Source organism: Aedes aegypti, chromosome 3 (assembly GCF_002204515.2).
Source record: "Aedes aegypti strain LVP_AGWG chromosome 3, AaegL5.0 Primary Assembly, whole genome shotgun sequence".
Classification (NCBI taxonomy): Eukaryota; Metazoa; Arthropoda; class Insecta; order Diptera; family Culicidae; genus Aedes; species Aedes aegypti.
The window spans coordinates 15,547,552-15,564,622 of NC_035109.1; the positions used below are offsets into that span (position 1 = coordinate 15,547,552).

The 17,071-nt window shown below is 37.9% G+C and overlaps 2 protein-coding genes and 1 long non-coding RNA gene across 3 annotated transcripts in view; 1 reads left to right on the forward strand and 2 right to left on the reverse strand.

Annotated features, from left to right (window-relative positions):
- Window positions 1-358: 358 nt before the first annotated feature.
- On the reverse strand, window positions 359-919 carry LOC110678776. The gene is made up of 2 exons (XR_002501932.1): window positions 800-919; window positions 359-739 (listed from the first exon to the last, which is right to left on the reverse strand). It is a non-coding gene; the product is annotated as an uncharacterized LOC110678776 (long non-coding RNA).
- A 3,933-nt stretch (window positions 920-4,852) lies between these two features.
- LOC5568049 (very-long-chain 3-oxoacyl-CoA reductase) overlaps window positions 4,853-17,071 on the forward strand; it is a 39,439-nt gene continuing 27,220 nt past the window's right edge. Inside the window, exon 1 of the mRNA XM_001651935.2 lies at window positions 4,853-4,896. The gene's annotated coding sequence lies outside the window, so the exon portion shown is untranslated. The remainder of the gene's footprint in view (window positions 4,897-17,071) is intronic.
- LOC5568050 (nuclear pore complex protein Nup88) overlaps window positions 4,898-17,071 on the reverse strand; it is a 274,497-nt gene continuing 262,323 nt past the window's right edge. Inside the window, exons 4-7 of the mRNA XM_021854340.1 lie at window positions 14,268-14,568; window positions 5,698-6,827; window positions 5,393-5,641; window positions 4,898-5,329 (exon numbers count right to left, since the gene is read on the reverse strand). Of these exons, the coding sequence (XP_021710032.1) occupies window positions 5,263-5,329; window positions 5,393-5,641; window positions 5,698-6,827; window positions 14,268-14,568 (1,747 nt within the window). The 3' untranslated portion in view covers window positions 4,898-5,262. The remainder of the gene's footprint in view (window positions 5,330-5,392; window positions 5,642-5,697; window positions 6,828-14,267; window positions 14,569-17,071) is intronic.

A 17,071-nucleotide genomic window follows, 5' to 3' on the forward strand; every position in this document is an offset into this window, starting at 1 on the left:
TATTGACAGAAATCCCATGAACATTTTTGTAATTGCAAATTGTTACTTTTTACTTGACTAACTCAGAAATTCATTTGGTATTTAAATTTTAATAATAAGAATAATAGAAGAAAAGAACTACACTAGAAAACTAAGGAAATTAACACTTAGAAAAACTTCAATTCAAAATTTAAAAAAAAAACTAAATAATAAGCAAATTTTTACAAACTATTTACACTTCAGCCCTCTCAGGGTCTATCCGGGAGAATTGTTTAGGGGCAGACTCACAACCCACACTTGCTTCGCGAATTCAATTTACACAACTAAGAGATAGTAGAAAAGGAAATGCTCGTTAAATAATGATACTCTAACACTAAAATTTAAATTCATTACACTGGTTAGGTTTATTTCATTTATATGGGGAATTCAAAGGATTAAGGAAAGGGTATAAGAAGCTTAACTTCACCTGAAGGTGACATTCAGTCGGGATGGCGTATCGACTTTTCGGCTTTCGACCTTTTGCCTTGTAGCGAATTTCTGGCACGTCAATCCTGTCGATATTAGGGTTCTGGCCCAGGATGGTATCGAGCGGACGCTGAAGAGGAGTACCTACACTCTGGTACCACGAGAGGGGCGTCTCTTGCGCAGGGCTGCGTCGATCCCCTCGTCCGGGTTAAGGTGACCGGGAACGCACAATTTCTGGTTGGTAACGGGTCACTTTACGTAGCACTCACACGGCGCGAACTAGAAATTTCTGTTCCTGAGGAATAGATTTTAATTTGCTAATCACGGAACACTATTACTTGTGAATTTCTGTTACCTAAAGATCATTTCCTTGGCTTGCATATCCTTTTTATATCCCTTAGGATGATGCAGCAAACCCCATCAGTGGAACATTTCCCGGGAGGGATTTGTCTTCGCACAGTTGGTAGTGGGCGCCATGATGTATCAGTGCATATATGGTTGGGAGGGATTTTGATGGTGGGATACCAGGAGGATTTCAAATTCAAATTTATTTTATTTTTTTATTTACAAATTCATTGCATTTTTATATTTAATTCATTTAATTATGGGTAACTGGTACCGAAGGATAGAGGGAAAAGGATTATATTTACATATTAAGTTATTTACATTTAAACTAGAGTTAAAGCATAATTATTTACAAATTTCCAGATATTTACAAAATTATGAAAATATTTACAAAGTATGAATATTTACAAAAAAAAAGAAAAATGTATATATGTAAAATTAAACAAAGAAAAAATACAAAAAAGGCAAATGCATGATTGTGACCTATCACATAGGTAACAAAATTAGACAATAGGTGCCTACACATGTAAAAAAAATGTAGCGGAATAATAACTACGTAGTTGGAGCTACTGGAGGAGGCTCAAAAACATAAATTGTTTAATAGTTAACTTCAAATTTCTTGACCGAAAGGATCATGATATTTTCAACAAAGAGCTATATTTCAATTTACATTTCTTCTCAACTGGGTACTGCCATTAAAGAAAAATTAAATCATTGAACAATTCTGAATAGATTTGAATTTCACCCGCATCGAGATAAGCGATTACTTTTCTGTTCAGCAGTAAATCAGCCTTTTTTCAATAAACTCCCAGATAAAAAGTTTATTGAAAAAAAGGACTACAACGAATCATTGTATATGAAAATCGAAAGATGTGGATTTTATCTCTTCTATCCAACTCTAAAAAAGTTTCTGATTTAAAATAATAAAATTAGCATAGTTTTAGTTGTTGTTTACAAAGTATTGAGCTAGATCTTCTGCCGATAAGCGCTCCGTACTTTAAAAAGAACATTTAATATTTTAAACGTGATAGACAATTAAAAGCTGATAAATTGATCTATCTCGAAATGTATTCAAGATTCCCTATAATTGAAGTCCTGTTTGCGTTCACCACTATTTAAAATACATTAAAGTATTTAGTAGTCGACAAAACCCTTTTTCTAATTCTCTACCAAACCAGTAAATCCTTGCCTATGAAATTCAAAAGGCATCCCAGGCTTGTAGGAACACAAATGGAATTCTTGTTAGACCTATGTCATGTTCTACATAATCAATTAAAACTGTTAAGTCATTCGAATTATTGATTATAATTTGGATAATCTGATTGAAATTTAATAGTTCATATCCGCGCGAAAGTTTCAAATCTACTTTCAAAATCGCACCAAACAAACCTGTATTTCAATCTTTATGTAATTATCGATACATTGATTCAAAATTGAACAATTCTAATCAGGCAAATAATAAACGAAGACATTTCTATTACCTTATCATGTTCAAAAACCATTCAAAGCAACTAGTGACTATTTGTGGCATCTCACTATAAAAAAAGCTATTATGAATACCACTTCACTGCAGTTGTCACTCCACTGAGTTCATTTTCAATCACTTCACCGTCCGTGACAACGGGAATAGAGCGAAACAAGTGAAGTGACTGGAAGGTGAAGTGTAAGTGAGCGTGAAAGTGATATTCAGAATAGGGCCCTATAACTATTCCTATACCTGGTGATCTTCTACTAGTCGAATATCCTGTCGAACTTTGAACTTATGACATAAACCAATTGCCATGTTCTTTCAAGTTCAACTTCAAATGCTAGTAGAGGCAACCTACTAGCTAGGCATTGCCATTTACAACACCTTGTCGTGAACAGCAGCTCGACTTGCTGTAGCATCGCCCCTCTACGTACCGCTAACTTGGAGCACCAACTCCAAGCAAAGTATTGTCGTGTTGATTTTAGCGATATAGTTTGTTCGGAGAAGTTTCTTGGTTTATTAAAGCGTATCTTCTGATGAAAAAAAAAATGTCATCAATCCAGCTAGCAGTGAGATAGAAAAACTATTTCTTCAAAACATTTAGATAGGCAAAGTTGTAGAATTGGTAATTTGAAACAACTTTGTCGAAGACATGATTTTTCTATCTCTTATACTTTTTGAGATATATGCCCTAAACATCATATTTTTAATCATAACTTTTTTCCAAGAATTTTGAAATTTTTTGTGATTCCTACAAAAATTTTTGTCATGAAAAAACCCGTGTTTTTGCTGAACATATCATCACGCTATCTTTAAAAGCAACAAAGTTATTTATGAATTACTCTTTTTTCAATGGGGTAGTTTAGGCCCCTATAACTGCCTTCGGCGCAAAATGGCGCAGACAACTCTTACAAATCATGAAAGTACCATATTTCCCTTTCGGCAGATGATAAAAACATTTGTCTGTAAGCTTTTTTTCATGGGTTCTTACTATTGAACAAATACGCCTTATCAAAACGATTTCTACCGATAATTTCTTTACTTCAAGAGATAGAGAGGTGCGATGTTCAGCAAAAACATGCGTTTTAAGATATCTAACAACTTTGTAGAAGACATGAAAAATGTTAAAAATCTTTGTATAAAGTTATGAACAATAATGATTTTGAACGATTTTTTTCATACGAATTTGTGTACATTCTGTTTAAAAATTCGTAACTCTTTTACAAGTTTACAGAGTTCAACCGCGTAGGGACCCGTCACTTCCAGCACATAGTATGAGCCACCTTTCTCTTTGTATGCCTCCACGCCAAGCCCAGCAATTTGCTGAACTCTGGCTACAGAGAAGTGGTTCCACGCCGTCTCAATACTACACACTAATCTCTTAGTTCGGTGAAATAAAACACCGTAATTCCGTCGAAATTTTACGAATTACTGTGATTTTTCACCGAATACTGTAAAAATTTACCGTACTCCGTTAATTTATTTCTCCGAACTGTTCAGCTGTTGAGATTTTACAGGAATCCGTAAAATAATTTAAGTGTGTACCTGCGGCCTTTTCAATCAATAGGAAAATCGCGGGATCGTTAAGAGAGGGAAAGAAAGAAAGAATTAGCATGAAACGAGCTCACCAATTGCGTCTGTAAGCATATCAGGAAGAAACTTTGAAACAATTTTTGGAAGTGTTTACAGTCTTCTCGACGAAATTTTGAAGAAATCGCGTGATATGTTCAATAGAAAAATTGTTGGAGAAAATCTTGGCATTGCTGACGATCACCCAACAATAAATTTTGATGAATTTTAGTTGAAAAAATTGTGTATGATTCTTTATATTGCTTTATAATTAATTCATAACAATTGACACGAAATAAACCTTTGAAGAATTTCGAGTGTAATTATTTATTGGAAGTCCGGAACTTTTTGATGAATATTTAAAGAAGTTCTCGGAAAGATTTTTGGAAAATAAGAGGGTGGAATCCGTCGAATTCATTGAACAAACTTAGAAGGACTACCAGGACTTATCTCTGAAGACTTTATTTTGAGATAAATGGTCCCATTCTGTCTGACAGAATCCTAGATAGATTCATTACAAATTTTCAGCGGATTCTTTGAGAGATCTGTGGTGGATTCCAGATAAAATTTATAGAGAGAACTTTTATGAAAGTCTGAAGTATTGGTGGATACCGATGATAATCAAAGAATCACCGAAGAAGTTTATCGCATTGCAATTATTTCATATTGATGTAAAAATTTTAATTTTCGTTGCAAAACAGTTTTATTTGCTTCGATCAGGGAGGATGCATGGCACTTCCTGACCCTATCTGACTACATCCATGACATGGAACATAAGATAGCTTTACCAAGCTTGCGCGCACGTTACACATTTTGTCTCTGTTACAGACAGCCATTGGAAAAGTTCACAAAAGCTGCAGAGTGAAACTTTTCACAAGTTGTTTCACATCATTGAACGGCAGATGTCGGCACTGCGACAATACACAGGGTGGTTCACAAAACTCAGTATTGTTGTTTTCCGACGTTCTAAGTTTGCTCAGTGAAAGTGATACACACAAACCCATTGTTAAATAAGTATATGATTCAAAATAAGGTTCTAGGGAATTTCGGCACCTATCAACATCTTTCGGGTAACATTATTCTCTTTTTATTTATTATGCTTGAAGCCTTGTACAGTAAAAACGTTGAAACTATTAAATTTAAGTGTCTTATACTTACGTTATCCAAATGACGATTTTTTTCTGCTGGTGTTGGTTAAATTGTCTCATGTAACTTGCTAGGTAGAAGTCTCTAGGTTGAACCATGGTTTATTCTTATCAATAATATTATGCGTAAAATATTATTCATTCAACACATTGTAGTTTAATTTATGCAATAGAGTCCAATATTAAGTAGAAGTACCTGGTTTTTAAATAAATACCATGGTAATTAACTATAAAAGTTACATGAGACATTTAAACGTCCCCTAGTGTTATAGGAAATGCATATGTATCCACTTAAGCCAGATTCAACATATTGTTGATCTTCTTTATGTCCTTGACGTAGCCATCAATTTGTGTGTACCTATAAACGAAACAAATATTCAATACAATATGCTAGCACATCTCTCTCGATTTCGAAACTTACATTTCACCGATGATCTGCTGAATGATAACTTCCTGTTTCTTCGGTAGCACGACAATTCGCTCGTTGTACGCCTTCTGCTTCTGCTCCACCTGCACCTGCTGGGCACTGATCTTCTGCTTGGCTTGATCGACGTTCTTCTGCAACTGTTTGGTAGCGTTGCCGATTTTTTCGATCATCTCTGCGTACCTTTTCTCGGAAAACGATCCTTTGGGAAGGCGCAGTGTTGCCAGCCGAACCACTTCTTGCGCCCTACAGTTCAATAAAATAATGAGAAATTGTACTATGAACGAAATCACTAAAATTACCTCTTGAACAAAGCATTCTGTTTATCGCAAATGTCCTCGTAGTTCTCAGCCAAACGTTCCGCCGTTTCCCGAATCTGCTGCTTCTCCTCCTGGAGCTGGGCGATTTCACTCAACTGTTGCTCCTTGAGCAGCCGCAGCACGTGCACTCTCCTCTCGATCTCCTGGCGTGCTTTCTCGTGCTTAACGAAATAATGTTCCCTCAACATTCGTGTGGCTTGGGTCAACAGTTCGAACGATTCCTGTGGGGTGGGTTCCGAGGTTTTGTCCAGTTTCAGAATTGGCTGGGTGGTGCCGGACTTCAGAATGGATTGAATCCTATCCTGGAAAGGATCCTTGAGCAGTTTCTTCAGAGGGGATTCCGTACCGGTCAAAGATTTTGAACCTGATTTAACCTTCCAATCGCGAATCAAGTGGTGATCGCTGATCAAATCCAGGGTCACGACTTGACCGGATGCCAACTGCAGCAAGAATCCGGAGGGAGATTGCAACAAAGCAAATCCGAGAACGGCATTGGAGCTCATGTTTTGGAGAGCTTTGGTGCAGACAACATACTCAGCGCGGCTCTGAGAGGTGAACAGCGGATAGCGATCGGTTGTGTCTTCTTCGTTCTCAACAAATTGCATTAGTTGGCGAGTGAAATCCAAGGTGATTGCGTGAAGACCAGCGTTGTGATAGGCGAAGTAACGAGATTCGTTGAGAGGATCACGCTTCAAATGGATTGGGCAGGAATAGGACTTGGTTTCGTCGACTCCGGTGAGACCAAGTTCCAGTTCGACAGTTTCCAGTACCTGGAGGTACCATTCCGAGGGATAGATGACTAGGCTGGAGTCCAGTTCACTGAACGATCTGTGGAACGGAAATTCTTCTTCCAGAAGTAGAGCATGATGGGTTTTGCCGCTGCTTTCGGCAATGATTATGGTGGGTGGCAGTGATGGAATAACCACCAGGGAGCAAGAGTCCAAACCATAGTTGTCCTCCACTTGGGGCAGTATCGAAATGGGTCCCTGCAACTTCGGGCGATCGGTATCGATACCAGCACAGAGGATGTAGACATTTCCGTCACCGCGAAGGATCACGATAGGCCACTCGACTTTGCCGTTGTCTGGTTTTTGTGCTTTTACAAACGAATCCTGTGAAAATAATAACACAATGTATTTTCATTTAATGATTATCCAAATTAAAACACTCCTCCCCGTTTTAGCGGGGCTCGGTCCCTGTGAGAACATAATGTCAAGAAAAAAAAGAGAAAGAGCTTCCCTTCCTATGCCTCTCGGATTTTGTGCAGGCGATCTTGTGTCTCCAAGATAATCGACTACCCTTCTTCAGTCTCAAGCCTTAGGCTAAATAAGGGTGCGGTTAAAGATATGTAGTTAGTTAATTTCAAAAATCACCTGAGGTAAATGTACCATTAGTGGTGCACCTAAGGGACGATCGTTAAACATTGTGATTAAAATCATGAAATATGTGATTATATCATATCAGTCGATAGTCCACAGTTATTAACTGAGAGCTTTCTTTGCCGATTGACCATTTTTGCATGTGTATATCGTGTGGCAGGTACGAAGATGCTCTTTGTCCTGGGAATCGAGAAAATTTCCTTTACGAAAAGATCCTCGACCAGCGGGATTCGAACCCACGACACTTAGCATGATCATGCTGAATAGCTGCGCGTTTACCGCTACGGCTATCTGGGCCCCCAATTGGAATTATGTTCCAGTTTATATTTGTTGCTGATCAATAGTAGCCAAATGAGTAATATGTGCGGTTTTGCTAAATGAATATGGCATGAGGAAATGTACTAGAAAATCATGAACATTTGTATGTGCAGGCAAATTCCAAACATTGAGCGGTTTTATTTCTCAATGCCTACTATTTCCATATGACACAGTTATGCTTTTATGGGCAGTTTAGTGGAGGTATGTTTCTTTGAACTTTATGTCCCCGATTTTATTGAGACCACCCACAGTTGACTTAGTAGAAGGTACAAGTTATTTGCTTTGAATGGACAATTCAGAATTCGGAACTGTAAACGTATGAACATTATTATTGTGATCATTGCCACATAAATTGTTCGTTCCGGAACACCGTGGCCGGTACCGCCAGGGCCATTTTGGGGACATTTCCTTTTTATGTCCAAAACATATCGTGCGAAGTCTCAATCTTCAAGAATTCGAAAGAACATGTCAATAAATGAAGAATAAACTCAGTACCAACTGATGTGGTCTGGTCACTACAGTGTACCAGCAACAGCTTCCACCAGGGTCTCTTCGGGGACATTTCCGTTTCATCATCAAAACATACCGACGAATGTCTCAATCATCGTGAATTCGAAAAAAATATGTTAATAATTGAAGACAGAAATCGGTATCAACTGGTCGGTGTTCAGACAGACTGAACCAAGTACTTTTTCATGGTTTCAGAAAAACGTACGCTAGTCATTCGAAACATCTAAATTCCTCCATTATTTGCTGTAATAATGGAACTTATCTTTTTGATAATGCATCGGTATCAAAATAACATCGGAAAAATCAGAATTAATGGAGTCTTCAACGTATCTTTAAAACGCCAAAATGTCAGCTACTCCAGTCTGTCTGAACGCCGACCAACTTATGTTACCACTCTAGAGCACCTAGTAGCTTCCGTAAGAAACTTTAGTTAGCCGCATTTTTTTAACGGGCCATGCGACGTTTTTACACTGAAATCGAAATAATATAAAACCAGATTTAACTCTGAAGCTATTCTTGTGGATACTTTAGAACACTTGGCTTATGCTCTACTATACTATTAATTACTTAGTGCTGATGTGAACTAGACTAGACTAACTTAGTACAGTCTTCCATAAATTTTGGACTTTTTGTGCACGTTCCATATATTATATGTTTTTGTTTGTCGGTTTTCCTGTTAAAGGCATGAACATGCCCTTACATTGAATCAGAGTGAACTTATACTTGTAAAAATCTGCAATCTGTTCATTCGTGTGACGTCACAGAACATTGCATATGGATATTGGAGATTGTGTTGTCAGAACAAACATTCTTTGGAGATCCTAGGCTTTTTCCAAGAAAACACCTTGGTGGTACCTTTGTAAAATGCATGAGGGTTTTGAATGCAATACCGAACGGATTCCAAATGAGTTATTTTTCCGGAGGAGGTCTGGCTGGAATCTTGTTTGATTCCTGGGAGATTTTTGACAAATTCCAAGAAACAAACTTGGTTTATTTACAACTGGAATCACTCCATTCATAAAGGGGCCGGTACGTTTGGCATAAGAGAGTTTATAATATGAAAATTTGGTCGAATAGTTGTTTGGAAAAAATAGACATTTTGTCGAACTGGCTTTTTGTTTAAGTAATAGCTTTATTGTTAAAATGTTAAAACATTTTTGTCAATTAATATTCCAATTGTCCGTTAACAAAATAGGGTGCCATCATTAGTTTGAAACGGATTCTTGGTGACATTCTTGACTTATCCTTTTTATGTTTCTTATTTAGTTTTTCTGATGACATTCTAGTTGAATTTCTGGTGAATTCGTTGGTATATTTCTCTTTAGTTCTCTGCTGGGTTAGTATTAGTCCCCGAACGCATCAATGGTAAGATTATCGACGTATTCATGAAGATCTATATGAAAAATTTGCTAAGAATCGTGGGAAGCATCTAAAAAAAACTTGCCAAGAGAAATCCTGCGGTGACTGCACCATTAATGAACTGCCACATAAGTTTCTAAGCATTTCATCCTATATTTTTTAGTATATTATTCATAGTTCATGAAGATTGAGCCTTGGATCAGCGTATTTTGATCATAAAACAGAAATGATTCAAAATAGACCCTGTTGGCTCTGATTAGTAGGTTTAGAGGTCATATGTGATTTACAGTCGACTCTCCACATCTCGATGTTCTACATTTCGATATCTCTCCCTATGTCAATGATGTTTTCGGTCCCTTCATTCTGTATACATTTCCACGCTCCATATCTCGATATCCTCTTTATCTCGATATCTCCCTATCTCGATGTGATATTCGTTCCCGCTTTTCTCTCCGTATGTCGATATGTCCATTTTCCACGGTATACACAACAAGGTAGGCTTTTCCCACGTGTAAACAATGATTTTCCATCAAAACATGTGTCGTCATTCCTATCGTCAAGCATGAGACCTTGAGGAAAGTAAAGGAGATCAGGCCTTGCTTTCTTTTGCACTCGTTCGATTTTTCGATAGGAATGACGTCGCTGCCAAATGTCATTTTTTGGAGTATAATACCTTGCTTCTTTTTACCGTGCCCATTTTCAAAGGCAACTAGGCTAGATTTTAGTGGTTCAAAACCATTTGCAAACACGACATGACCTCTGTTTGTTTTAATTCTCCTGGTAACAGAGTGATTTTCTAGTATTCATTAAATTCGATCATCTCCCTATCTCGATGGTCCCTTCGATATCGAGATGTGGAGAGGCGACTGTATTTTCATATTCTTTCGAATTCATAAAGATTGAAACCTCGCAAGAAATATCTGGCGGAATCTGGTGCTCCGGAGTGGTCATATTTGTTGATATCGAGCTTATTCGTTGTTTATTGACATGTTCTCTTGAATTCATGAAGGTTGAGACGTCGTACAATATGTTTTGGACATAAAAAGAGAATGTCCACAAAAAGGCCCTGGCAGAACCAGCCACGGTGTTGCGAAACGGAAAAATATTCCAAAATATGTTGAAATAATCAATCATTACATCTCGATTATGGCACCGCGGATTTCAGTACAACCCGTAATATGTCCAGCATGGTTAAGAATTTGGAATTGTCCATTTATACCTTTTCAAAGTCACTTGGGGGTGGTTTCATAGAATTCGAATGGAAATTGATGAAATGGCAGCTATTTGAAAATAACTTGTAGACGGTCGGGGACATAAAAGTTAATGGCGCAATCCATTGATTTCTTATGGGACTCTTCCTCATGGGTACTGATCCGCCGATTCCGGGTCATTTGGCGGAATGCCGTTTGGCCGGAAATGAAACCAATTGTGAACTACAGTTAGCATGAATTTTTAATGAATTGAAAAGCTGAATATCCAAGAACAGCTTATTCTTAAAGAAGAATAAAGAAGAATAGAATCAGTCAGCATTGAAAGAAGAACATCCTAAATGAGAGCAACTATTCCTTTCTCTGCTAGTGGTAATAGCTGTCAGTAAAGGTTTTTCGCATTGTGTTTGTAGTCAACTTTTGACAGTCACTAAAACGATTTGCGAATTATTCGTCGTTCCTTTGCAAGTTTGCAATTTGCAAATTTATGAATTTTGGTTTTTGATTTTTATAATTTTTATTCTTGAACATCCCTATCCTTTTTCATTTTTTCTTGAAGCCTCTCCTGATTTCTAATTTTTGAAAATATTGAAACGTTAAATTGACCCCAGGCATTTGTATATAAAAATACAATTTTTCAAACATTTTTAATAAATACAAAAAAGTTTCATAAGTCATAAACAAATTCCCTTATATGCGTGTTATGAGCCAAGGTTTAAGCCAAAAATAATATCATCTTGATTTCCAAGTTACGAAAAAATACACAAAATTGCAAAGGGGGTAGACTCTAAAGGTGGGGTTGGGTATCAGAGGGTTAATTATTGTCAATAGTAATTAAATTAGTATAACTCGAAAGAATAGCCTATAGCTAAGTATGCTGTTCCGCTCAAGAAAAGTAAAAATTTCTGCATAAGAAATGGTCAAGAAATTTTCTACAGCGACTCCCATTTGAACTGACAGTTCTTTTCAATTGCGTACTGCGATCAGAAAAAAGCGCATTCTTGACCGATTCCTTGCAGAAATTACCCATGCATCAAGATAGGACGAAAAATTACTTGTCAGCAGCGAATCAGGCTTATGTTTGAAAAAAGGGGGAAAAAGTAATTCAATCATAGGAAATCATTTTAAACAACATGTTGGTAACCTAGAAACGAACCAACCATCAATTTAGAGTTCTGACGCGATGTTTTGAGTTCACAAATTCATCCTGATTTTAACGCTCCCTGGGAGCACTTACATAGCGACAAATATTACGTCGCATCACATCATAAAAATCAATATATTATTTAGCTGATCAGTTATTGGGCCGCATTTATGAAGTCGAGTCTAGTACACGACACTGAAGACGGCCTTACAGTTGAGGTCGAAATACGCGTATCTGTCAAAGGATACAAACTCTAGTGGAATTAAATGCCATAGTACTAAATTCGATTTTTCATTTACTTAAAGGTATTCCACTAAACAGCTCGAAGATTTATTGTCATCATTGCCTAATTTGTACGAAACATATCAAACACACTACCTCTACTATTGGAGTTACCTCCACTGAGCTTTACTGGTCTCGCATATTACCTTTTACACAGTGTATTCCGTGCTTTTTCGTCTTTGGTACTTCTAAATAGATACCTAGCTCAAGGTGAAGATGAAACAAGGACACAACTTTGATCTTGGAGTGCGCAGATCTGGACAGTCGGACAGACGTTCTCGCTGGAGACTTGATTGGTCATCCCCAGATAGTGCCCAATCGATCAAGTTTTCAGTTTTAGTGGTTATCTGGTTCTCCAGATTTGTGGTCTTGAAGATTCGGGGTGTGGCTACGATTTATGTTCACATTAAGTTTAGTAGCATTTTCTAAATTGCTGAAATTCGAACCATAGAGAAAGAGTTGCTAGATAACTACCATCCTTATTATGCGAAGAGAGTCAACCCAGGCAATAGAGGTTATTTAACAATGCTATTCAACATGTCAAGGCAAATTTCTCCCATCACGTAGTAAAAAGTAACTTCGGCAAACACTGAATTACAACACATTCTGTGTTAGATTCCCATTAATAAAGATCAAAATAACAATAACAATAATAATAGTTATTATTATTTCTGCGAATGCAGTTTAGTTTTGGAGTGGTGCAGTCTTTTTTCCTATCATTCCGTTACAGAACGACCCAATTGAAGAACATAATTTGGAATGCCTCCGAATGAACATCAGCCATGATAAGTATACTGTATCTAAGGTGAAGATGAATCGAAGCCAAACCTCAAATTTTTAAGAGCACAAGTCTGGAGAACCAAACATCCATTTGAGTTGAAAACTCTATCGATTGGTGAGACGTTGGTGGTGGCCAATTAATTAAGTTTTCAGCCTAAACGGATTCTCGGTTTTCCGGATTTGTGCCCTTGAAACATTGTGTTTTCGTTTTCACCTTAAACAACAGGCACGCAATTCTTTCTACTTCAAGGTGCTAAAAGTCAAAATCATAAAATAACGTTACAATAAAACTAAAATTTAGTGCAAGTCACATGAAATAAAAAGAATTGGTGCAACTCTTACACCGTAAACTGCACGTTCCAACATAAAAATAGACTGAGGGTGGGACGATGGAGCCTACCCCACGATTCAGATATGGTTCCAACGCTTTATGGCAAAAGTATTTTCTAGTGCATAGGTTTCCAATATCTCAGGATGCGCACCCCCCAGCCGTTAGATGTATTTTTCGCATCCCACCAGCTTTGTCAGCCCCATGTTCTAAGGGATATTCTATAAACATGGGCTTGTTATGCGAATATGGGTAGAGGAGGACTTGACAAATCTTTTCTCAAAACATAATTAACTTTGTGCACAAGTTACTAAGAGGCATTAAGAAACGTAGGCAAAAAACAAGTAATTGGGATTAATCCTTTTAATTATCGCACGACTCCTCTGGAGATCACGACCCACAGTTTGTAAAACTATGACCTAGTGAAAAGACAAAGCAGATCAGCAATCTCACGGGGCCTGCCCAACGTTTCTTGGCTTTTTTACGTAAATGGTGGGTGCGTCGCAAAAATAGTCCAATATTAGACATTTTTACCTCAAGCGAAAGCTAAATACTACATGCATAAAAAATCGAATGGATCAATTATTTTGCTAGAAAGGCAAAAATCAGGCCGATTTTTCTTATTCTTAACATTACGTCCTCACTGGGACAGAGCCTGCTTCTTAGCTTAGTGTTCAATGAGCAGTTCCACAGTTATTAACTGAGATATTTCTTTGCCAAAGTTGCCATATTCGCATTTGTATATCGTGAGGCAGGTACGATGATACTTTATGCCCAGGGAAATCAAGGAAATTACCATTAGGAAAAAATCCTGGACTGACCGGGAATCGAACCCAGACACCTTCAGCATGGCTTCGCTTTTTAGCCGCGGATTCTAACCACTCGGCTAAGGAAGGCCCCTAAATAAGGTAGATGATCAAATCTCCCAATTGGTGGGGAATGTGCCTCTGAAGCCGCTATTCTACCCACCATTAGTAATCAAAGCTGGTGAAGCAAGTTCAAAATCAAGAAGCTCGTACATCAGAAAATCCTGACCAGCAGGATTTCAACTGCGAGAGAGCACTAAAAAATCCACCCTGTGGCAGAAGAGCTCAAACATAACAAATCATTTTCAGTTACGTCTCCAAAATCCCAATCTTCTAATCCCATAATCTTCTTCAACCGGCAAAATATTTCCAAAGCAAACACATTTCCTCCCTTTTCCTAGCATTGGACCTCAACTCATCTAGCCTTCTAATACGAACCGTAGTCACTGGAGAAGAAATGCTCAGATTGTCCCGCATCATGTTGACCATGGTGGTCCTGCTGCTGGAGAGTGCCGTCGTATCGTCGCTGCCGTTGACCGTCGCCGAAACCACACGTGGCGGTGCAATGTCAAAATCAACGGCCGTGTCGCCGAGGCTGCTCAGATAGGCCAGCTTCGCGGACGTGCTGTGGTGGTGTCCTGGGGATGGCGATGATGAAGAGGCCGGGTGGCCACCGTTAACAAGTCCTGGCGAAGGACCCACACGCCACACATGCCGCAGCGAGTCCACATCGTAGACGCTGCGAAAAACGAGAAAATGAAACACGGAGGTCAGAGGTCAGCGGTTGGCAAAGAGAGCTTTTTTCGTTCGGGCAGCTGCCGGTGTGAGGATTTTGAGCTTGAGTTGATTATTATTGCTTTTTCGGGGACGACAGGGCTGGTAGCAGGTTCCTTTTTACAGACTTAGTCATTATTTTAATGCAAGTCTCTAAAAAGACTAGTTTTAATGGTACATCTCTAAAGTCTGTTTTGACCAACATGGTTTCTATATTCACTTATTTCTTTTTTCTGTTTGCGGTGCAAATTCTAGAGGCTCCAGAGAAACCTTCTGATACTATTACGTGACTATTTAGCATGTCAGTCACGAATTCATTCTTAGATTGCTCGAGCAAAAGCACCTGAAATTCTTCTAGTGGAGACTTCTTCAGGAATCCCTTTAGAAATTCATCTGAAGATTTCTTCACGAATTCTGCCAGCAATTTTTCAATTCATACTTAGAAGAATTCAGCTCAATTTGCTCCAGGAAATTCTTGAGTACTCCGACCCTACTATACTATGCTAAATTTTCTCAGAGAATATCCCAGGCTTTCTCTTCATATTTTTTCATAGACCCTTACACCGTTTTCTCGCGCTCGTGCTATCCTCTGTGTAGAACCAAATAAATAATAAAGAAAGTTTTGGAGGATGGACGGTCAATGACAAAAAGTAAGATAAAAATACAAAATAGGGCATTTGATCTTATTAAAAATACAAAAGTAGTGCCTTAATTCTTAGACTAGACATTAACCCTTTGGGGCCGGCACGGTCATATATGACCGCAGTACAAAAAAGGCTGTAAAAAAAGAACCAATGAACAAATGTATATACTGTCTTCGGCAAAGTTGTCCCAAATATACTCTTTTATCAGAGAAAAAGATGAAGTATATGCCTTTATGACCTAATTGACAACCTAGAACATCCTGAACATCCTGAAGTTTGGAAAATTGAACTATAAGTACATACGAAGCGTGAAATGCTGTTTGTGAACATAAATGATGTTCAGGCTAGATAATACAGAATTACTCTTTTAACGAAAACACTATTTCACTTGCTTTGCTATGTCCTGGGATGTTCTAGGACGTCCAAACTGCCCTGAAGCACACTCTTTGAAATCTACAACCGTAACAGTAATTGTTTGGGTTAAAAACAATAACATTACAAATTCAAATAGAATCTACCAACCTCTGAGAATCTCAAGAGCTATTTCAAGGAACGTTTGGGATATTCCAAGCCCTCCAAATTACCCTGGAGTTCAAAACTTCAGGTCTAAACTTGTTCCAGTAGTTATTATCGCTAAACTGAGTGAAGTTATAAAATCTACAATGTTTACTGAACCTTGTCACGGATTAAAAGGCTACTTCAAGAAACGTTTGAGGTATTCCAGGTCCTCCAAATTACCCTGGAAATCTGAATTTCATGTCTACATTTATTCCAGTAGTATTTCTTGCTAAACTGATTGAAGTTATATAATCTACCATGTTCACTGAACTTTCGCACGTAGCAATAGGATGTTTAAAAGAACGTTTGGAAGATTCCGGGCCCTCCAAATTACCCTGGAGTTCAGAACTTCAGGGCTACACTTATTCCAGAAATTTATCTCGCTAAACTGAGTGAATTTATAAAATCTTTCCTGTTGACTAAACCTTCTCATGCATCAATAAGCTGTTTCAAGGAACGTTTGGGATATTATAGGTGCTCCAAATTACCTTGGAGTTCAGAACTTCAGGTCTACACTTATTCCAGTATTTTTTCTTGCTAAACTGAGTAAAGATATATAACTTACCAAGTTTACTGAACCTTGTCACGGATCAATAGGCTAATTCAAGGAACGTTTGGGATATTCTAGGCCCTCCAAATTACCCTAGTGTTCGTAACTTCAGGTTTACATTTGTTTCAGTAATTTATCTCACTAAACTGAGTGAAGTTATATAATCTAACATGCTCACTAAACCATCTCATGGATCAATAAGCTCTTTCAAGGAACGTTTGGGATATTCCAGGCCCTCCAAATTACCCTGGAGTCAGAACTTCAGGTCTGCACTTGTTCAAGTAATTTATCTCGCTAAACTGAGTGAAGTTATAAAATCTAACATGTTCACTGAATTTTCTCGCGGATCAATTAGCTGTTTCAAGGAACGTTTGGGGTATTCCGAGTCACCCAGATTACCCCGGAGTTCAGAAATTCAGATCTACAATTGTTCTAGTAATTTTTCTTACTAAACGATGAAGTTATTTAATGTTCACTGAGCTTTCTCACGAATCAAAAAGATATTTCAAGGAACGTTTGGAGTATTCGAGGCCCTCCAAATTACCCTGAAGTTCAGAACTACAGGTCTTCCCTTGTTCCAGTATTTTTTCTTTCTAAACTAAGTGAAGTTATATAATCTACTATGTTGACTGAACCTTCTCATGGATCAATATGCTGTTTCGAGGAACGATTGAGGTATTGCAGATCCTTCAAAATTTCCCCAGGACTTCAGAACT